Raw genomic sequence first — 23680 nt, 5'->3', positions numbered from 1 at the left:
TTGCCTTCGGGGCGCAGCTTTATAAAGTCACATCCTGCATGCTGCATTAGATCCTGTGGGCTAGCCGTGGTGTCTCAGACTTATGTCTTAAGAGGTTTATCAGCTCGTGTCTTGGAGATTAGTCAGTGCTTACTATCAGGGTGATTCCGCCTCAAACCAAACATTTCGAGCCAAATTGGGAGACTCTTTCCCCCCTTGAGAAGAAAAACCTCAGCAGAGAGCGTAAATGAATACATAACTTTATTTAAATAAATGCTTTGTCATAACAAAAAAAAAGGACAAAGGTTAAGAGTACATAAATTACAAGTTGAATAAATATTACACAGTGATATTCACTTTATAATTTGAGATTTTTGTCTTTTTTTTGCTCCTATTTGTCTTATGTAGCTCCAAATACTGACCATTTGATTTCTCGCCATCCTCCTGCCACCGATGGGTCTTTTTCACAAGCAAGTGAACAAATTATTCTAACCGATTGTATTTGTCTGGTTACATGAAAAGTGTTATGTATTCAGAAAAAAAGCTGTACTACCTTATGCTACTGAAGTATGTATATGAGTTTAAACCAAGTAGGAGACAAGAAACCTGAGGAAGTTACCACTTGCGAACCCAAGGAAGCACCCAGTGAGTGATAGTCAACAGATGTAAAATCACACCCATATTCCAGCTGTTTAAAAATGATGTATTTCTATTTTAAGATTAAAAAAATCTAAAGTTATTAGCGCAATCCTGGCTGCAGTATCACCTCCTCTGGTTATCCAACTCCTGGTAAATGTAATTCTATCTGTATATCTAAATGTCATGCAAATGGTGACCCCACATCGGGGAAGTGGCTAGGTCCTGTTACGACCACTGCCCATGGCGTTCACTCCACCTCTTTCCTTTGCAGTTTTCTACTCTCCATACACAACTCTCTACCTCAGCGGGCATCTCTGTGCAACAGGCCATGAGAATACCTCAAGCTGTCCATCACGTTCCATCTAATGTTGCTGTACAGGAAGTCCCAGGCATGGGCTTCAACAGCCCCTGTCAACAAATATTTAGCTCTAAAAGCAACACCTTTGGAAGGCAAGCTCAACATAATGCAACATTTTGCTTTCCTTATTGTTTTGCTAACTTCATGATACCAAAACTTAGGACGCCGTTCTGTGTTGATATCAAAAGTGAGTAATTTAAATAAGTGCAAGCCGCTTATTTTTCAAAAGTGGTGAAGGGGATTATGGTTTTGGACCTAGGGTAAAAGAGTGCTGCTTATATATTCACAACCATAAACCAATTTAAACATACTTCCTCTGTTTATGTTTTTTTTGTTGCAGGCAAACAAAATGTTTTTCATCTACCCTTTCCACAATATTTAGCGTCCCGTTTCTGGCAATCACAAACATTGGCGGTCACAAGAAGAAGCAACAATCTTAGCTTATTGTCAAGAGAAAGAGCTTTACCAGACCATGGTTATATTATACAAACATAGTTCGGTCCTGTCTTGAGTCCCCTGGAGAAACAACTAATAGTTTTCCATTTTAAAGGGTTTAAAGGAGCTCCAACATTCAGCGTTCCTCTCCCAGTCCCAGCTAAACCTGAACATTTATCGTTGTATCAAGTGGCAATGTCAGAATATGACCCCCCATGATGCCATTGTCACTTTAACGTAAGTATATCAATGCATTTGCATTCAGGAAGGCACTGTCACTCACACACAGAGAGAAGAACCCTTATGAAACCCTATTATAACCTATAAATTATGCTCCACTCGATGAAGGCTGATGACCTCTGCATAGAGGCATGTGAGCAGATTCCAGAGAGTTAGCTTCCTTAACTGTCCTGAGGTCAAATGACTCTTGGTTCGTTTTTCCCACAGGCTACAAGGACTTGTTTAAATTTACAGGCAAAAAAAGTATTTTTCCAAGCACATTTACATTATTGTCATACTTTGTTTCTACAGGAAGACAACATCCAAATACTATATTTAAAAGTAATGTAATACACCATGGTTACACTGTAGTAGCGGTACTGAGGGGAAACCACTTGATAAAAGAACATGGCTCAAAAGTGGGCAGTCTTTACTTCACTGAAGGCAAAGAAAACAGCACAAACAAAACCATACAAAACTACACTTCACACAATGAAACAGAGTGACATCTGACTCCAACTGGCAAATTTGATGATGAGCTTGAGTGGAAAAGTAAACTTGAATCCATTTCAGAAGCTGAAAGTCTTTATTTTACCAGTAGAGCCAGTGCTCTCTAAGCTCTGTGTCGCCCTGCATGGCAGTGTCTGTTCAAATAGGCACAGTTGGCATATCAGGCTAGCTACATTGTCGAAGAGCCACTTACATAGGTTCATCCGTGACCATCCACTAAGTTCTTTGTTTCTGAATGCTCCATGTCCAAGACATATTTTATATTATAGGCAAAGGACAGCCCCCAAGACCACCTCAAGTGCCGTCAATACTTGTGTCAAAATCAAAACAAAAGAGAAAAAAAAAAGGACATTCTTTTTTCATATTAGGCTCACTCCATCGTTTGCCAACAATGGCTAACACACATTCACATCGTCAACATACACACACACACATCCATGCATATGAAGCCATACATAACGAAGCAGGTTCCCCTATTTATAAGTGCTCTGACAGAACCACATACCCAGATAGAGTCAACTGTTACAGTGTATCCCTATCCATGGTTTCTTTTGAATAAAACAGACAAATGAATCAAATTATTCTGCCAATCATCAGTTCCACCACAACAACATATTCCACACCCGAAATCTAGGTTGCTTCTGATCAAAGAGCCTGACACATTTTCTTGTATTTTACATCACACGGAGAGAGCTGCATTAAAACAAGTAATTTTTGAAATGTATCCATTATTGTGCATATATTTTCAGAAATCTGCAGCTTAGTTATCTGGCCAATGCATGGGGTCCAATAATCAATAGTACATTTGCTAGGAATCTAGTAAATCTTCTCCAATTATTCTCCCCATTGGGAGAAGAATGCTTGGTCAGCAACAGGAAAGTCAAGAAAGTCATTTACAAGTGTCTCTTGAAGTTGATGTTTTTGTTTGGTTTTTTTCTCCTTCTTTGAAATAAAAACTCAAAGTGTACGTAGGATGGAGCATACAGGTGTGATTCAGAAAAGAGGCGTGGGCCCTGGGTCACGTGGTGGTTAGGAGATGGGGAGGTGGGGTGGGTCAAAGGGAGTCCTCCTCTTTTCACTCGTTGTTATTGTTGTTGCTGCTCTCGAGGTCCTTACACTGAATATCTCCTCCACTGTAGTCTGTGCCAGGGAGCTGAACGCCGTACTTGTCCACGCACCAGCAGATTCCTCGTTTGCGGCCACGAGATGGCTTACACTGTGGAAGAGAAACCAGAAACTTGGTTTTAATGTACCATTGGTATCAGGGAGTTCTTTCCCCTTCTTAAAGATATGCTTTTCTTGAGCTGATTCAACAGGAAGCTTTGATCTTAATACCCCAAAGAATGCATAGAATGCTGTTAACTGCTGTCCCTTAGAGGAGAAAAGGCCAAACGTGGCACATATTGTACAGCTGTGTAGGAATTTGTATCAGCAATTTTAACCCTGATTTGTCTTTCTGGTAAGACTTAATTTGAATTAAAATGATCAAGATTTATATTGTATATCGCCAAGAAAAAATATCAAGATATGAGTTTAGGACCATATCACACAGCCCTACCTGCAGCACGTATGATGGCATCTGCAGTGGGCGGTGGGTAACTAGTGTAAATACCGCCTTCTGCCTGTGTTGGTAAATCTATCAAGTTGATTACCTTTGCTCAATGAGGTACTTAAAAGTTAAACACAATTTCATGTAAAATGATGTTTTTATGAAAACATAAAACAAAGAATTAAATAAAGATTTACTACATTTTGATGAAATAGTGGCCTGCTAAAGGCTTGAGAGCATTTAATGCAAGGTGCAAGGGTCTAAAGCAAACTTTTTTGGCTTAGGAACCCCCTTTTTCTTATTTTGCTTGTTTTTGGTGTCATTTTGTGTATTGTGTTGTTTGTTTTTTCTCTCTATTATTCAGTATGTTTTTCTCTTATTCTGTGTTTTTGTTGTCAATTTGTGTGTTGTTGGTATAATTAATATCATTATCTCTCAGTGTGTTTGCTTTTGCTGTCGTTTGGTTGTTTCTTATGTTGTTTTGTATGTTTCTCTGTTATTTTTGCATAATTTTCTCTCATTTAGTGTGTTTTTGTTGTCAATTTTGTGTGTTTTTGGTGTCTTGTGAGTTGCTGGTATTATTTAGTATGATTATAATTTTTAACTAAAAATAAACATTATAAAACCCCATATTTTAAATGCTTTCATTTGTTAATTTTTCTCTCTTTCTCTCTCAAGTGCCCCCTGTAGTGCCATTGCGTACCCCTAGGGGTACACATACCCCTATTAAAGAAATACAGGTCTAAAGAGTCTCACTCACCTGCTTGCGCTTAAAGAATCCTTTCCTGTCACAGTTGGGGAGGTACAAAGACAGAGCCATGACCCGGGAAGTGTCTTTCATCCCCTGAATAATCCCATCCAGTTTCCTCCTGCATGGACCCTTGGGAGAAATCAGTTTCAAGTGAGCACAGTGATCAGCATCTGTCATAGAGTATGAATTTTCAGTTTTCCCTAAAATCAGTAAAGCTTAAAATAAAAAGATGAGTACTCACAAATTCTGGCTCATGCTTGTCAATAGGCAGAGGGGAGTAATCCAGAGGGGAACCCATTGAGCGTTGCTTTCCAAGCTTCCTCTTTTGCTCTTTGCGCACTGCGTGGACCTTTTTACTGTTCACAATGTCCTTGGGAAGAAGTGGCACTTTAGCTGGCTGCAGCTCCTCTGTAATCTCTGTGGTTATGGTGTCCTCCTGTTCTCGAGACTCGCGATCTGCACCAGAACAAAGAACGGGCATTCAGTTAAAAACCTTTCTCTACTCACCAAGTCTCATCAAGGTAATGGTTATAACTTACAGAACACTAGACAGTAACAGTACAATGCAAGCAAGGTAAAATTTTGTACAACTTCAAATGCAACAACTGGAGTCTTCCAGCTTTAGTTTTGTTCCATATGATATAACCACTCATAACCATAACCACAAAGGGCAAGGAAAAGGTTTCCATCTCTTGAATAGCTTCTTGAAAAGTAGCCTTTTGGAAACGATGATGCTAATTAATGGGTTGACATTAGTTTTCAATAAATATGACACTGAAGAGTAAATTTGAAAAAATAAATAAATAAATAAAGGGTTGCTTTTCAAAATTCCAAATGTAATGCATTTTAATGAACAGTCTTTCCTGAATACATACAGCAACAGGTGAGGGACTGTTGCTTTTTAATTGTTAGATTTGTACGTTCATATTTTCTTTTGCACTTCAACACAGAGGTGAATCAGAGGAAGTATTTATGGGTGGAGTCAAGGCTGAGCCGATGTGCATCAATATGAAGTGTAAAAAGAACAAACCTCAACCCTTGCATGCTTCATTGCCCTCTGTATTTTAAAAAATTCACACACAAAAAGTCAAACAGCTCATATTTGTGACCATGACAGCTCAATGGAACCACATGTTAGATGATCTCTAGGTCTGGTAGACCTAGAGAATCTGCAAATGTACTCTGTGTACTCCACTGACACCTAGCACTGAGGCAGCAACTCTATAGCTATGTACCTCACATTAAACTGATTGAAACTCTGGAGACTCATAGAAATGCTTGTAGGTTTGTGTCACATTTTATGTACTTCTTCTGTGTTACATCAGCTCCCCCAGGGGGCACTACAGTCTCAAAGATCTGGAAGTCCATCTTGATTAGATAATCACAGCCTCAGGTTCTTTATCCCCCCTCTGCTCCCCAACATATTCCTATCTTTGGGGCTCAGCCTCTTAGTCTGGACCCCTAGCCAGAGGTTCTTTCTGGCCAGAAAAAAAAGCCCAAACCCCCCTCACCTTCGGCTTAACTGTACCATAAGTACAGCGTTATTATGGGGACTTTGCCAGGCCCCGACTGGCTGAAGTGCTGGTGCCAGTGGATGACCCTGGTTATATTTATCTGAGCAGGAAACCCATCGTGATGCTCAGAGTGAGACACTCTGAACCATAGAGGAATGCTGGCTGCGGACTCTCAGCCAAAAGCTGCTGCAAGACTACTGAAGTTCCTAGGAAATATATAGAAAACTCATTTAAGAAGTTGGCATAACTGCCCAACTAGCCTGTTAGCACAGGGCCGCTGCAAAGAAGGGCGCCAAGATGGAACCAGGACACCAGCCCCGAGAAAAGGATGTTCAAAGAGCCTGACACAGCATGAGCGTCTGGGAGTCTTCAGAACGGGAGGGGGAGACAGGGGCAGGATGGGGAGATAGGGAGGGAGGCAGGGGGTGTAGGGTGATTACCAGAATTGGGGCTTTGGCTTTTGAGCTGCACTGCCGTCTCTTTGAAATTAATCTCACAACTCATGACTTGGCAGGCACTGGTTTGTTTTGAGATATGCCCTTGTGTCTCCCATGCACAGACTACAAGGCTGTTACTGGCTATAAATAAATACGTCAAACAAGCATCTACACTAAGCATGTGGCCGCAATGGAAAAACTCGTATTTTTGCCAAAAGATCCAAGAATTTTTCTGGGTAGTTGACCAATTTGTAAAGAAACGTGTTGCAGAGCTTCCTTTGGAATGCATTGTTACCTTAAGCATGTTTAAATCACAATATAACTGTGCTTAAGTTGAATCAATTACACTCAGTTTATTTTTTTTTTCTGAAGGGATCGAGGAAAGACATTGGTGTCAAACTTGTTTTCTCCCTCACTCATAAAAACACAATATTCATCTTTTCAGATGTGGGCTCCTCAGTTTCAGCCACAAAAACTCAGTTTTTCCATGCTAAGGGTCCCTGCTTGTAAAGGAGGCTTAGAGGGTCTGTGTTTAACTCCTGAAGCTCAGCCAAGACGCTGGACAGGAGCCAAGTCATGTGCAGCTCTTCCATTCAGCTGAGCCCAAGGCCTGCTGCCATCTCTCTCCCCCCTGACTAAAGATTTCATTAGGACTAAAGCAGCACAGCAGCCAAAGAAGGTGCACCTGATACTTCTCTGTTTAAAAATTAACATCTGCACACAATTATGCTTCATGAATATCCAAAGTTTCTTACGAGCTGCAGTCCAAGCATGAAAGCCTGCTCCTTCCTTGGATTTTTATCCCTTTACTGTATCTTTATGACCATAATTGTGCAAAGTTTACAAGAAAAAAGGACAATGGTGGTCAGTCCGACTACACTTCAGAACTTTCCCTGTGTGGCACTAAGCTTTGAGTGACCCACCTCTGATTAAGTCTGCTTCTGTGTTGCATCTGAAATTACATCTTTAGAGAAGAAGTAAGAGAGCTGTGAATAGACTTGCTGTTTAATCTCATCTGAGGGTAGGACAAGATAATTGTGGGGTGAAATGAGCCTGGGGGCCAGAGTGTGTGTGCGTGTGTGTGTCAGTGTTAAGTTTGCCCTTTAGTAAACCATCCGTTGGCATCACACTTCCTCCACTGCTTAATATTTGAAAGGAAGGTCACAGCCTGATAACCTGGCAGTTCCTACAGCAGGACAGAAGATGTGTTAAAAGCTGTGTCATTGTTTCGATGCAATAATTCTTCTTTCCTGCTTAATGGTTTTATCCACATTGTAAACCAAACAACCAAACGGACATAGAAACTTTGTCACCTGTGCATTATTACAAAGGCTATTCAAGCTAACTCATGATGCCAGGCCAATGCAGGGCTAACAGAGACACAAGCTGGGTTTCCATTACAGATTTTTGCAAAAAATAAAAAAAAATTTCTAATTGTCAACAAAGTATTTTGTGCTTTGAATGTGTTTCCATTGAATGCTGTTCTGTTTTTCAAAATTCAGGTGTTTCCATTACCAGTTTTTATTGCACAATTTAGATTTTGCACATTGGAAACACAGTTACAGTATGGGGGGACACCAATACAACTTCAACCAACAATCCTTACTTTAAGGGGCAGCAGCCTTAATCAATGCAAGAAGGAACCACTCATATAGTATGAAAACAAACATATAAAGACATTTTTAATGAAAATATTACTGATTGTCCCACGTCTGTGTACATTCTACATGAAGCAAGCAGAGCAAACCTCATCCATTAAAAAAATAACAGTTGTTATTTAGCATGTTTTAGAGTGCTTTGGGATTGAAATTAAATCTTGGCTATATATTCAGGGTGTCACACAGATACACACACACAGATTGTGCAAGGAGCTTGTAGTCCACATTGGTATTACATGAAATATAAAAAACACAATCCAGTTCATATTTTCTTTGCAGGACAACAAAATATTCTTCCAATACTTCTGGAAGTTTAGTCATTGCAGAGAAAATAATTCCTGCTTTTCTTTTAGACACACACTAGGGTCAGTGATTTGATGCCTAAATACTATGTTCACCTGCATTTATTTCAATTGAAAAAAGGCTAAATGCATTAAAATATACCATATTTGTCGTACCTTTATGAAATATCATGCAGTGAATCTCCTTATACCTCATTGACCCATTAACAACTTGAATATTTGGAGGATAATACCTGAATTACAAAAGAATGACAGTCTATTCTTCCAGCCAATGGCTCCTATAAACAAACCCTCTGAACTGCTTTCATAAAGCAAAACAAAACGACTGAAGTGCGTGTTGCAATGCCATTCGAAAAGTCAATTATCAGACTGAAGCGTAAGGCCGTTGTACTGTACATAGCTAATTTTGGTCTGTGGCTTTTTCCCACATCTAAGTTTGGGTTTGTGACAAGCCGCACGCACGGACGCAAAGTCTTTTTGGGCCGACGTTGCCACAAGACAATTGCTGGGTGTGACGATGTTGTAACTGCATGGCAGCTAAAGCAGCTATTTTGGCGCAAGGCTATCGCTTCTGGTTTTACTGTACAGAGATCATCTTCCAGAGGAAAACTGGGCATCGACCTAGATTCAAGGCTGACTTGAGATTCAATTTATTGACGGTTTTAAAGAAATTTGCTTTGATTCAAACACACAGTTACATCATAACTCTGCCTTTGCTGCTAACACTTATTCTAGCAACCTTTTAGTGCTAACTCATTTTCTGCAAATGTTTTTGGGCAATCTGTACACATATACTGACTATATTGAACTATATATGACTTGACAGAAGTTTAAAAACATGCATTTTTAGTTCAAAGTTCTTAATAGGCTTTAGGAGTGATCTGTCTCCTGGATAATACAGGTTGCAGGATAGAGACATTTTTTGGCAGCTACTAAAACAAATAATCTCAGTAATATTAACAATACAAAAAAATGAAAAAAAAAACTTTATTTAAAAAATGAACAGAACAAATTTCAATCTGAAATATAAAGATAAATGTGCGAGGAACTAGTAAAAATATTGAATAATTTAAACCGTAAAATGTACAAAATGTGAAATATGTATGACTTAAAGTGATGTATTGTTATAATATTGTTATTATACAACAAGCTTCACCTGAGCAACTGCCATATTCAGACCAAGACTCTTCAGTCTCTAACATGCACTTTTATAATTGTTGGGGAACTCAGAGTACACAGAAAACCATTGCATATACAGAGAAAACATGAAAACAACGTACACAGTCCTTCCTATGTATTAAACCACTGTCCTGATTGCACAAGAGTGACCAACTACATCAAATTTCCCGAATTTACATTAAAAAAAACATTAGTTATAATATATAAATACATAAATAATCAGTATGAAATGAAACCATGCGAGTACTGGTTTAGGTCAATGGTTTTTAACCACTTTGCCATATAGAACTGCCCCGTTTGACTTGGTTGGTAAAAACATGTGTTACTGTAATATTGCTGCAGTAATTTACAGAAAAATGCAATCCAGGCATTAGGCCATATGAAATACACCTCCAGGTCAATAGGTGGCACTAAGCAGCACAATAAGGCTATGCTGTACTCTACATTTCTACAGCTAACTAAAAGAAAACAAATGCCACAACGCTGCTGCATTTTTTAGCATTGAACCCTAACCATAAGCACATCCATCAACAAAGTTTGACCTTTTTCTCTCTCTTCCTGATTATACATAGTGATGCCACCGTACATTTTCGGCCAAAAATGGCCCAAAAATGGAGCATAATGTTAGTTCAAGCAGGCCGCGGATGTCAAGCCAGCCACACCTTCAATCAACCAACAGCCCAGAATGGCTCCCTATTGGCCAAAGCATACAGGAATCACTACTTAAATTGTGACAGCTGTCTCATACCTCCTCAGTAAGCATCTCGCAACCCACTTCCACCCAAACTACTCCAGGTCAGTATGTATCCAACTAACTGGGTGTCATTTCGTTGTCATTAACATCTGTTCTGTTCTGTTCCAGGGGCTTTCTGCTAACCGCTCTCCTTGCTTTATCCTTTTAGCTAGGGCTCATGGAAGGTGAAGGAGGAGTGCCCTCCCTACCTCCGACTTACAACGTAAGCATGCAGAAAGGACAAGGAGGTCCCGGAACAGACCCATAACGCTAAACATAAGCTTGCACGCACATCAATGTAAAGCGCTTGAAGGCGCTATATACAATCCAATGCATTATTATTGTAAATATATCATTTATTTTGACTAAAGTGCATCCTGACTGAACACTTTTCTAAATGAAATAAGCCAACCCAACTAGGCTGTTGAAAAGACTAAAGCAAACACAGTGATCAGCGCGTGCGCTTGTCTGGAAACTAGGAGTGTGACGATATCTCGATGCAGCAATTTTTGGCAATATTTTTTCGCACGTACGATTATCAATGTGCTCACGCTAAGTATCAATTTTTTTTTTTTTTTCATTTAATTTCTTTTTTTTTTTTTCAAACCTTTTCTGCTTTTTTTTCACTAAAATATGCAGGTAGATCTTCACATAAATTTGGTCATTGTTTGTTGAAGGAACCAACATATTGTTTACTGGAATATTGCACTATAATGGTGTCACTGGTAAGAAAGACCCTATTTTTTTGTTAACAGAAAGTACAATTGGAGATAATTCTTCATTTACATTGGTATGTTGACAGTTATTTACAGAAATGTTGCACTAAAATAGTGTCACTGTTCATAAGAACACTTTTTCAATTTATTGTCTTTCTGAGATATAAAATAAAAATTGTATTTTTGTATTTTTTGGATTGATTTCTGACCAATATATCGATAATCGCAGTATCGTCACATTGTGAGATAATCGTTATCGCGAGCTTTGTATCGCGTATCGTATAGTGAGGTACCCAGAGGTTCCCACCCCTACTGGAAACGGGCCAAGTTTTCAATGTATTTCAATACATCTGAGCACTAAAGCATCTTCTGAGCAGTATTTGAAACATAAGTGTGATTTATGCTTCTGTGTCACGTCAACATTGTAGTTACGTGTTGTGCACGTTTCACAGAGATCGTCTGATCTTCAGCACGACTGTAGTTGGTCCAGACGCCAATGTCTCCAAAAACATGCTTGGATAATAAATAAAGCAGATAAACTCTTTCAGCAGCCCAGTGAGTTATATGTCTGTACAATGTTATTTAATGTATGAGTGGGGTCAAGTTAAACATTTTATTTTTTGTATTTGTATTTTATATTGTGCATTAATGGAATGCAAAATACATATTTTCATATTTTGAATTGATTTATTCTTTAAATCATCAATGTTAATTTATACAGATGCAATGTTTTAATTTTAGTGAGGTTAGTACAGAGTCAGAGCCATAAATGCAATGGGACTAATACATTGCTTAATAAATTATTTTGGTATTCGGGCCTTGGTTTTCTCATTTTCGGTTTTGGCTAAGAATTTTCATTTTGGGGCATCCCTAATGATAATAATCAAAAATATTATTAAAAAGTTGATAATTCAGCTCTTTTTCAAAATTGTATGAATATTTAATCCGACGGTTTATAAAGAGGCCATTATGTGAGCCATCACTGTAACACCCACTTCTCAAAGTGTCGATTTCTTCTGCAGCTGTTGCCACCAGTGGTCTAGGTGTCAGTGACCAGTAAGCTGTACAAATACCACTATAAAGTTTAATAGGGGAAAATCGAGCAAGTGCGCCAAAGACGTTGGTGTGTGTGTGCCAGCAGCACCTCCAACACGCCCAGCTCCTCTATATGATCACATCCCACCTAGAACACATGTGGCACAGCCCACAGATCATCTTTGGAAACGATAGCGCTTCTAAGCTTTCACTAGCGTCACATAGTTTACGATTTGTGTACTCCTCATGTGATAACGTGACAGAGCGACCTATCCAATAGCTCACCCCCGAGCACCTGTAACAAATCAGTGACAGCATCGGCAGAGTTTGAAATGCATGCCAAGAGGGGCAAAAGAAAAAATAGAATTAAATTGTATTTATTTATTTTTATTTATTTAAGTAGAGACAGTACATATCAATAAACATACAACAAATGTAAATACGTCAGATTATGGCCATAGGCTAATTTCCATCTGTTGAAATAAATAGACTGTCTCGAGATTCACGCCAACCACAATGTGTGTAACGTAAAATAATGCAAAAATGATTAGTAACATAGTTGTTAATGTTGACGATAAAAATTCGCGTTGACGCATAGTTAAATGTTGTAAATACATGTACCATACACTAACTCCTGTGCACAGTGTCATTTCATTATTGACATTGTGAAGAAGAATTTTGCAAAAGAAGAACCAACCTAAAGTCTCAAAAGTTCAGGACCATGTCACTGAAAACTTATCCTACACACCTGAGGTAGAAGTCGGAGTTGGGCTGGTTTTCTTACTTTCTAAATCCTTTGGATTGCAAAACTCCCCCTCCGCAAACTCTGCGTATGAGTGACAGCGTGCTAGGCTTTCACTGCACTGTCTCAGATGTACAAGGTGAGATGACGGATGGAAAGCCACTGAGAGCTTTTCCTTTGGCGTGAGCCCATCATGAAGCTGTCAGGCAGCTGGGACGTGCACGTGACTGGAGCTATATGTAACGTGGCATGTCTGCACGAGCACACAACAGACACAGAGGGGCGACTGGCTGCTTGTCATTAGTATAAACGTTGCAGTTGCAGAAATTCCCCCCCCCCCCGCTTTCTTTAGTTTCTCAGCTGCTGCCCAACAGACAGCTGTAGTGACATGAGCACAGAGAAAAGTGGATGGTAACGCTCTGCGTGGAGTATGTGATGACAAGTGATTCTGTATGGTGCTTAGAAGGACATTGGTGAAGCGTTCTGGCAAGTATTACACATCAGAAGCCTGCAGTGGCTCCACTTACTGATGATTGTAAATATTAATGACAAAGACGTGTGGCAGGGGAAAGACTGCTCACTTTTCCAAATGTCAGTGGGGATAAATACTGCCTGGAAGTACGCCTGGGCAATACATCAAGATTCAAGATATGTCGAGAATTCTGTTTTGGCAATGCCAATATCGCGTACATCGATACATCATCAATACATTTAGTTGGATTTCTGAGTGCGTCCTAACCCAGACCTTCCCCAAAACTAGGCACATTTCAGAACTCACTCACACGTGCTGTCCCTTACAGGTGAAAAAGCCAAACAAATATATTCTGCCACTGCTCTTTATTAAATGCATCTGTGTGGCATTTTGAGCAAATTTAACCCAAAATTGTCTTTCTGGTAAGAATTTCAGTTAAAAATATCGTATATCGCCATTTTGTGAAAAGTTTCGAGATATGAGTTTTGATCCATATCACACAAGCCTACATGGAAGCATCTTGAAACGCCACACACGCACCCACACAGAGCCCCAAATGTAGAGGATTAAAGTTGTCAATAAAGGTAGTAGGTTTCCTGTTGTTATGTTAATTGATATGTGAGTATAGGGCACACTGTGCCAAACTCATGACCCAGTGGCCAAATCCGGCTCTTGGGAGCACCCAATTCAGCCCACAGGAGAAAGTAAAAATGACAGAGAAATCATTAATCATTGTTTAAATTAAACTCAACAATATTTGCAGGGGCTTACTGTTTTCCCGGTGCTTGTATCTAACATGATTGCAGTTATTTTTAACGTTAAAATGTTGAAGAAAAAAATTTAAATTCTTCAATTTTCCTCTAATTATGAGATAGAATTTCCCTCAATTCAATAGAAATTGGTCACCAAATCTAGGGAATTTAAAGTGAAGATCCTGTTGGGACTGATATCTATCACTTATTGCTTGGATATGGTTGATTTCTTATATATTGTATTTCATGTATACGTAGAAGTGCAAACTATAGCGCAATAATGTTGAAATTACTCCTTTTCCTGCATAAAATATGTGGCCCACTTGAGATCAAACCGCTCTGTATTTGGCCCCTGAACTAAAATGAGTTTGACACCTCTGGTGTAGGGCTTTCACTTTTCCAACAACCACTCCCCTCCGCATCTTTTCATTGTTGGCACAGAGCAATCTGTTGGAAGTTAAGTGCCTTTTTTTTCTTTTTTTGGAGGGGAGGGGAGGTGGTGGGGGGTGGGGGGGGGTGTCTGATGCCATGATGTCATATCTGATGGTAAGGCTTTCCAAGATCTGATTCACTTGTAGGGAGACCAATAAAATCCAAATGGCTCTGAAGCATATGTACGGTACCTCCCCCTGTGACTTCCAACCCACACAGAGCACAGCCTGCAGTAATAATGCACTGTAGGGACGTTAAAGCAGTGACGGACAGCTGAGAAAACGGTCTGCGCTTGTTTGAGTGATCTGTTCAATAGATAGCAGCTTTGTGGCTCTTATGGCTTGACAAGTACTGTAGACATTTGAGCCTAACATTGGTTTGCCTAACTCTGCTCCCATCAGTAAAGCTTCTTGACAGGGCCGTTCGTAGAAAAGTTGGAGCCTGAGGCATTCTGCTGAATCACCGCATTGTGAAGGATCGCCCAGGCAATGAATGCACCGCCAGGGGCAGGAAAAGATGCTCTGGTTACCTCTCTGAGGCCAGTGAAGTGGCAAAGGTGTGTGTGTGTGTGTGTGTGTGTGTGTGTGTGTGTGTGTGCGTGTGTGTCGGAGCAAGACAAAAGCTGCCTGAGGTGTCATCCCTGGCAACAATCACATTCAACGCACACCCAGACACCCAGACAGAGCCCCGCCCAAGTAAAAGCACACACACTCACACACACACACACACACACTCAGATTCTGAAGCCTACCTTCAATTTACTTGAGATAGTGATCAATGCTTTTCCAAACAGAGGGTTTGGAAGGTATTTATAGAACAAAGGCGACCACAGAAGCATACCACAACGCTATGGAGAGGACTGACTGCTGCTGCTGCTCAGTGCTGCTGCTGGCTGTGTGTGAACACCACCTGATCACTCTTCAACAGTCATATGTTGAAGAGTGGATATTAAGGGTGTAAGAAAAAATTGATTCGGGGACATATCGCGATATTTCACCGAGCGATTAGATTTTTTTTAATGGAAAAAACATTTACTGTATTTGCGCTAACATATGCATAGCATGCTAACGCACGGTCAAAAGTTAAACTTAAGAAGAATAAAAAATGAAATTTCACACCTTGATAAAAGTGTTTTTTATATTTGTACTTTAATTACAGTTAGTTACCATTTACTTGTTCTCGCAGGTTTAAAACAAATGACATTAATTGTATTTCATACCATTTTGTACTTGTAATTATTGATATCGCGATTATGTATTATTGCATAGTATTGGGATATATTGTATTGTGACATGCAAATCGTATCGTCAGATTCATGGCAATGCACACCCCTAGTGGATATTAAGGAAATGAGGTTTGTAGCCAAAACCCCTTTTCCTGGACACTACCTATACTTATCTGGTTACTGACAAGCTGCTGCTAAAACGTGGAGTGACAGTAGATCCATCTGCTGCACCAAGAATTGACTTAAATCATTCAAGACTATTGACTCAAATCTCCCTGTCTGTCTCTCTCTCTCTCTCTTTCTCTCACGCATACAGATTTAGAGGTAATCCGACTCTAAACACAACCCTTGGGGTGGCCTGCAGACCTCAATCTGACTCTTTTCATACAATACATTCATAATCTGTCCGTGCTTTTATGGAATCATTCATTTTTAATGCAAACCCTAATAAAAACCACAAAACTAAAGGAATGTGTCATCGACTATATGACGATAAAAGCTTGAATTTTGTCAAACACTCGTTAGCCAGTGTCAGTTTGCACACTTTGTGCCATCTTTTGCGCACTGGATTCTCAATTTAAATACACAGTTTAGTTTTCAAGCTTCTGCATAGTTTTTATGCTCAGATAACACTCCAGATAAATGTTTAAATAACTTTGCCATGTGCATGAATCCTGGATCGTCCCTCAGGCGTCCCTAGAGTGTCGTAAACCGCAGGATGACAACAGTGCGCGCCCAACAGCAACAGTGCGTCAGGTATAGCAGATTAGAACGTTAGTAGAGCATTGGGTGATTTTTTAACCTTAATATTTGCTGGTGTAACCGCAGCAGAACGATGGCACCATGACGGTGCAGCAGTACCAGGGCAAAAACGCGCCAGAGCCGGAATAAGCTCCGGCAGCCAGTTTATTCAGAGCTGTGGATAAAAGTTCAAACCATCTGTCAAACAAACGCTGTGACTGGTACCAGCTGCTGCTCTGCTCTCCAAACTGTGGCTCTCATAAAGGCAATTAAAAAAAAAAAAAAAACAACAACAACTGGAAATGCATGGTCCCTGACGCAATGGTGATTATTTTACAACAGGAGGGAATAATCTGTGCGTAAAAAGTTTGTAACCAGAGTGTTGTGAACCATCACGTGGATTAAGCTGAAATATATATATATATATATATATATATATATATATATATATATATATATATATATATATATATATATATATATAGACCTTTTACGCACTCACTCGCGCACGCATCCATCCATCCATCCATCCATGCATCCGTGTGCGCCTTACCTACGGGCGGGTGGGCAGGTTTGTATCCCTTGGTGCACACTCCCCTGCCGTGGAGCAGTGCGTGCAGGGGCTTCTCCTCCCCGCTCCTCGGCAGGCAGCGCAGACCCTGCGTGCACGTCTCGGTGTACACACCGCACGCCTGTCCCTCGGACAGGGCGCAGGTTAGGCAGCAGCCGCAGCCCGGCTCCTTCACTAGCTGGCAGCCGACCGGCACCGGGGGACACATGGACAGAGCCTTCTGATCACACGGTTCACACGGAACGTACGAACCCAAACAGCCCGACAGCCCCAAGATAAAAGTGACCAGGAGGCACACGCTCAGAAACATGGTTGTCTTCAGGTGTGGCATAAAAGCACAAATGCGCAGAGGAGATGAGAAGAGAAGAGATTCAAATCGCCTGGTCTAATGGTCACAATGCCTCAGTCAGATAATCCGATTTTTACAGTTAAAGAGTCTTTATCCGTGTGTTCTATCTAAAAGAGCATCAATGACAAGCTTTTCTTTTCTTTTTTATATATATATATATAGCAGTGCACGGTGCAAAAAGAAGCAGTTTGAAGTGAGCTACTTCTCCAGATTAAAGTCCTCTGCAGGAGCAAAGCAATCTCTGCACAACCTCAGCTCAGCTCCCCTTCAGTTTGGACTCCCGTACTTTCTCCGGCACAAGTTTCCTGAGCAGACTGATCAACTTGGGAGCTGCGTAGCCTTTTTAAAACAGCCGAGCCCAAAGCCCTGACTATGAATGCACTGAGCAGCAGAGAGGGGAGGCGCACTTGTTCCACCGCTTGGCATACTGCCATACCGTTTTTTTTTTTTTTTTTTTTTTTTGTTTTTTTTTCAGCAGCAGGCGGATCGCTCTTTCACCCCGAAGGCTGAACCGATGCCGTTGGTGCAACGCGCAACCCTCATCAATACCTTTGCCAATCAAACACACTCTCACTTCCAAAGTTTTATAAAACTTTCACATTTTTACACTTTTGATAAATACATAATTTTATGTTGCCATTGATTTCCCTGCAAACCCCGTGCGTAAAACGTGCGCAAAATAAGCATCTGGAAACCTCTCCAACCTTGCCTGAGTCTTTATCTTGTGCTGAATCTGTATTGTAACGTTAAAAGTAAATACGATATATAATAAGCTTGACATATTGTTCTCGAAACCTCATAAAAATACTTTTATTTTGGTTGCTGCATGTTTATTTGCTACAAAACAAAGAAATCAGTGACAAAAATCCCTCCATGTGTCATGAGTTGGATGGAATTTCCTCAGTAGGGAGATACAGTTGCACACCTCATGGAAAACTTATGTTCAATGCACAACGTTTAGGTGTGGCACAGGTGGGAATTCGAGTCCGTTTCATACTCTGTAAGTCACCTTTGAGCACCTGTGACCTTTTGTACTGTTATATTTGTGTGGCCAGAGGGAAATCCAAGAAAAACTTTTAACTCTTCCAATTCTCTGATCATCAGTCATGTCCTGGAAAGAAACAATGAAAATAAGATCATAGAAACGACGTGTCGGTGTGCACTTCACTTTTCACACATTTAGTACGTTTTTTTTCTTTCCTTTTAAGTGTTCAGTTTTCCAACCAACAAACGTTTTATCTTCTCATTTTAAGAAGTCACAATTTTCCTTAAGCAACAATTATTTTCTTCAATAATTGTTTTTTTAAATAAAAAATCTAAAAGCACATTCATTTTTTTTGTGTGATTTTTAGGCTTGTGTAAATTCTGACCGCTAGGAGGAGCTGTTAGCAATGATAAACCCAGTAGAGCACACATCCACCTTCACTCACCACAGCAGTAATATGCATGGATTAAAATGTATGTATTTAGTCATCCTGGTAGAAATGACAAAAGCTGTGGTTCATGTCCACAACCTGCAACTTCTTTTGTACCAAGAAAGAAAACTGTTGTTGTCACATTAAAATAAAAAAAAATAAATAAAAACTTCATACAAAAGAAATAAACAAAATGGAAAAATGAAGCTCATAAATCACCTTCATTGTGCAAATACTAAAAATGATTGCATACCGTTAAACAACACCATGAGTGCTGTCCACATTGTGTATGCTCACAGAAAATAAATATTGTTTACATTTGATCATTTTTGTTTTACATGATCAGTGTTGTCATCTACACTAGTTCAGCTCTGATTGTTTAAAATAAGTTTTCTTCTGGGTCAAAACTTATTGTTCAGATTCAGTCACAAACATTTGTTTTTGGGGGAAAAAAACGACATCATTTGTTTCTATGCTTTTATTTTATTAGGGATTTATTCATACAGCAGGGGACTTGGATTGACACGTTTACCAGTTGGTGACCCTCCATTATGTTGTGCTTTTGTTGCAAATTGTATTGTAGTAATTGGTGTAACATCTGCCTCACAGCAAGAAGGTCATGGGTTCAAGCCCTGAGGTGGACATGTGCGACCGTTATGTGTTTGCATGTTCTCCTTCCACCATCCACAAAAATGACAGTATGGTTGATGTAAAGCTTCTAGATTAAGGGTCACCAACCTTTCTGAAACTGTGAGCTCCTTCATAGGTACTGTATAGTCCCCAGGGATACCAGTTTAAAAAGCACTTCTTAAATACTAAGATTTCACAGTTTAACTTTATTTAGAGAGTAAGATAATAAGGAAGGCTAGCAGTAACTTAATAAGGGTGGTAATATTTAGGTTTCAACATGCAACTATTTGTTTCTCCTAATTTAAGCAATTTTTTTTTTTTTTTTTCATTTTCATTCATTTTTTAAATTTTTTTTTATAGAAAACCACCTTGCATTTAAAAAAAATGCCTCGAGCCACTCACTCGATGCGATGCCACGAGCCCCTAAAAATAAAGCTGACTACTTCACGGATTTCACCTATTGTCGGTTACATTTAGAACGTAACCTCTGCGATAAATGAGAGACTACTGTAATCCTTAAGCTTTATCATCAGTATTACTACTACTATAGTAGTACTAGCTGCATCTCCCATATGTATTTATCTTTGTGAGATTGAATCCTGGAAAGTAAATCAGATTTTAGACAGAGCTCATTGGTGACTAGAGCTCCTGAGGGCCCCTCACATGGTCCATGAGCGCTACCTGGTGCCCGCAGGCACCATGTTGGTGGCCCCTGATTTAGAGTCTCTGATGACAGCTAGACATCAGCAAACCCTCATCACCCTGAAAAGAAGCAGGACAGGAACTGGACGGATTGATGTATAGTAACCTGCTAGAATTGTATTTTATTTTTCTAGAATTTTGCAATTTTGTAAAATGTGATTCAAATACAACTTCTGAAGAAAAAGCTTGTAATTGTAACCCTGTGGACAGATGTTAATTTAGCCTTTAAAGCTAACCCTGAAGCAAAACTATACTAAACGTCAAATAAAAATGCCTATCTTGGTCATTTACAGTGTTTCACAAAGCAACGTTTTCAAAACGATCTCTGTTTATATGAGACCGCAAGAAGCATCACAAATGACGTAGTATACATGCCAGCCCCAAAGATAGCGGTGTGATTTATGCGCAAAGACACTTCTGCTGAGCACAAGTAAGAGTGTTGCTGTGCACTCTTTGGAATTAAACTGAACTTCTGTTTATTTACTTCACCATCACCAGGATCAGCGGAGACATATTTCATGTCTGCACCAAATTCGGACGACAATCACAGGGCTGCACTCCTACTGAGAGATATTTGACCAAACCCTTGGTCAGGCTTTGATTCTATATTTTTAACACATACTCTGGTTGGACTCGGCTCGGCGCTGTACAGTAAAAAAAAAAACGCTCAGGTGATGTGTACACGCTGGGGGGTGGATTCACTTAAGGTTTAGGGGTATTAAAACGTGTGCAAACGTCACTCCACTCGCTAATAAGCCGTACAAACCGTAGAAGATCAGGAGTGCGCTGCTGCTGCACATCGCAATGCGCCTTCAATCAATTTACTGATGAATATGTATAGTAGACAAGCGAGCAAAAAAATGGGAGGAGGACATGCAAATAAATTAATGCAGAGGATGCAATGCAATTATTCAAACCTGGACTTCATTGTTGCCTCTGTTTTTTCGTATAAATTTAGCACGGCCCACAACCAGATGGTGACTCCCTTACGCTTGTTAAAGATAGTAATGCGTAGTAAGAACAGGCCGTTTTGTTGTTGTAGAGCTGCACTTTATTATTTGGCTGCACTATAAACATAAGCTCGCTACCTGTCCCAGTCGCCTGTCTGACTCTACCCATAGGCACGCACACAACTCTCGGCTCACTCTCTCACACACGCTCACGCGAATCAGCTGTGTGCATGCACCCCCGTCACTCATATCCACGCGTGTTTCCCCACTGCGGGATGAATAAAGAATCTATCTATCTATCTATCTATCTATCTATCTATCTATCTATCTATCTCTCTCTCTCTCTCTCTCTCTCTCTCTCTCTCTCTCTCTCTCTCTCTCTCTCTCTCTCTATCTATCTATCTATCTATCTATCTATCTATCTATCTATCTATCTATCCATCCATCCACCCATCCATCATCCATCCATCCATCCATCCATCCATCCATCCATCCATCCATCCATCCATCCATCCATCTATGTCTTTGCTGTAATTCATCCATTTTTTTATTAGCTTCCTTTACTAACACCCGCAATTCCGGTGCTTCAAATGTCTTTTTTCGCTTTACTCAGCTCTCCTTCACGCTCCATGTTCAATATCACTAATCATTGCTGCAATCTTAGTGAATTTCTTGCAGCAGATGAGGAAACTGCGTCACCAAAGGATTAAGGGAAGAAACTGGTTTACCACCCTTTATTTACGATATTAGTGAAACTGCCCCTGAGTCTGGTTTGTCTTTGTAGGTCTGATTAAAGTGCACATGCCTGTGACACAGAAAGTTTTGTTTCGCTGTTTACATGGAGATGGAGGGGGAAGCGTTTTCAAAAACCTCCACTCCGGAGTCCGTTTTTTAAAAAGTTCCGATTTCAAGCACCAAAACGCTGTTGCTCTGTACATAAACTTCCAAAACGCAACATTTTTGTTTTCACTAGAAAATCTTCTCGTGTAAACAGAGCCTCAATCAGTCCAATTGCATTTAAGGGTACAAATGGCAGTAGATTCTGTTTAATTAAAGTGGGGAGGATTACATGACGTAAGAGAGTTATTGAAAAAATGTTCTCTATTAGAAGATGTCCCTGGATCCACAAGGTTTGAGAACCCCTGCTCCACTTCCTGCTTCCATCCAATGATACAATTCTTGACTATGCATGAAATTACTTTATGATGTGTTATTTTTTATTCTTTCTTTTTTTTCTCACATGTAATTTTCAGGAGGGATTGAGTTACTTACCTATAGCAAGATCAATGTTTCAGGTTTTTAAGTCAACTTTCTGTTAAGTTAAATTTGATTTAGGAGACTGTGACTGCACTGTACCATCCCATCATCAAACTGCAACAAGTTAATGTTTTTGAAGTTTTACCTTAGTTTGGGTCATGGCCTATTATTACTGTGGTTTGTCCCTGAAATGAAATTTTTTATTTTTCTTTACAGTTGTTCGAAGTCACCCCAGTCGCAGAATGAACTTAACGGCCTAATCGTTGCCACCAGCCAGATTCAGAGCTGGTGAGTCATTGTTCCCTCCAAAACCAACACTCCAAATATCCCTTTGAGATATTAATCCGATCTAATTTGGCCCTTGCAGCGATAATGAATGGGATTAAGACAGTAAAGCAGCACAGATTAATTCTGCTCGCTTTAAATCTTAGTTCAGTATGAGATGATTGGATAAAGAAAAAAAAATTTAGAAATTAGTTGAAGAATATCATTCATCTTTTCATAATTCCAACATAAACTCTACAATGACTGTTATTGACACTGGATGAGACACATCATTCTTGCAGTTGTTCTTTACTTGTTGCAAATCCTAATTCCTTAATGATCCCTTGATGGAGCAATCCATCTGTTACCTCCTCCCTCTTCATGTAATAATGCATCAATCTGACTTACAGGAACAAAGACTATGACTGTGATGTGACTCCAATGCAAAGTAGTGTCAGTCCTGGACATCACACAAGTTTATTGGATGTCCAACACACAGAGACAGAAAAACTACCCTTGATATCCCAACTGTGGGCCTTTACCTTAACTAGAATTGTATTTAGGAAATAATATTCTCAATTAACCTTAATTTTCTAACTGACTGAGCCCATTTCTCTCCAGAACTGAGAACTTTCAGATCATTGGAGAGCAAAAGAGAGCATTCACCGCTTTAGGAAGGCGGAGTTTAAAGCCTGTGGCTGTGTTTGAAATGGCACACTACAAACTCAATGAGTATATACTGTCTACTATATACTATAAGTATGATTAGGATGATGACCGATGACCGTCCCCACTGAAGTATACTTTCAAATTTCCCAAGATGCATTTGGAACCTACAAAGACAAAAACCTGAAGCACACTGAGGCTAAATACAGTATCTGTCGATTCTCCACCTTTAAAAGTTCAGAAAACATTTTAAGAGAGAAAGTGACCTCGTACAGCAATTCTCAACTGGTGGCTCAGGACCCAAAAGTGGGTCGCGGACCTGAACTTAGTACGAGTACCTAAGTATGCGATTTCAAACACAACCTGTGTTCAAACACTATCACCCTGCAATATTATTAGTGTAGAACACTATTGTAGAGTGATTTTCACCCATGCAAATTTAATAACATTATTTTAATTATGTTGTGTTTGTCTGAGTGTCATGGTCCCTGGTAAGCT

The 23680-nt window shown here is 39.8% G+C and overlaps 1 protein-coding gene across 1 annotated transcript; it reads right to left on the bottom strand.

Annotated features, from left to right (window-relative positions):
- Nucleotides 1-223: 223 nt before the first annotated feature.
- On the bottom strand, nucleotides 224-17673 carry igfbp5b (insulin-like growth factor binding protein 5b). The gene is made up of 4 exons (XM_028435874.1): nucleotides 16932-17673; nucleotides 4682-4896; nucleotides 4450-4569; nucleotides 224-3356 (listed from the first exon to the last, which is right to left on the bottom strand). Exons 1-4 carry the CDS (start codon nucleotides 17278-17280, stop codon nucleotides 3216-3218), a joined length of 825 nt encoding a protein of 274 aa, XP_028291675.1. The 5' UTR covers nucleotides 17281-17673; the 3' UTR covers nucleotides 224-3215.
- Nucleotides 17674-23680: the final 6007 nt, after the last annotated feature.

This window comes from Gouania willdenowi, chromosome 21, assembly GCF_900634775.1.
Source record: "Gouania willdenowi chromosome 21, fGouWil2.1, whole genome shotgun sequence".
In the NCBI taxonomy this organism is placed as follows: domain Eukaryota; kingdom Metazoa; phylum Chordata; class Actinopteri; order Blenniiformes; family Gobiesocidae; genus Gouania; species Gouania willdenowi.
Note: the sequence above shows the minus strand (reverse complement) of the source record. Positions and strands in the feature narration are given on the sequence as shown.

Bases quoted from the DNA above. Each gene is read 5' to 3' on its own strand.
- igfbp5b (XM_028435874.1), bottom strand. From the start codon at position 17,280: ATGCCACACCTGAAGACAACCATGTTTCTGAGCGTGTGCCTCCTGGTC. The intron at 4,897-16,931 runs GTAAGGCGCACA...GTTCTGGTGCAG, and splicing joins ACCTGCCCACCCGCCCGTAG to ATCGCGAGTCTCGAGAACAG. The intron at 4,570-4,681 runs GTGAGTACTCAT...ATTTCTCCCAAG, and splicing joins ACAAGCATGAGCCAGAATTT to GGTCCATGCAGGAGGAAACT.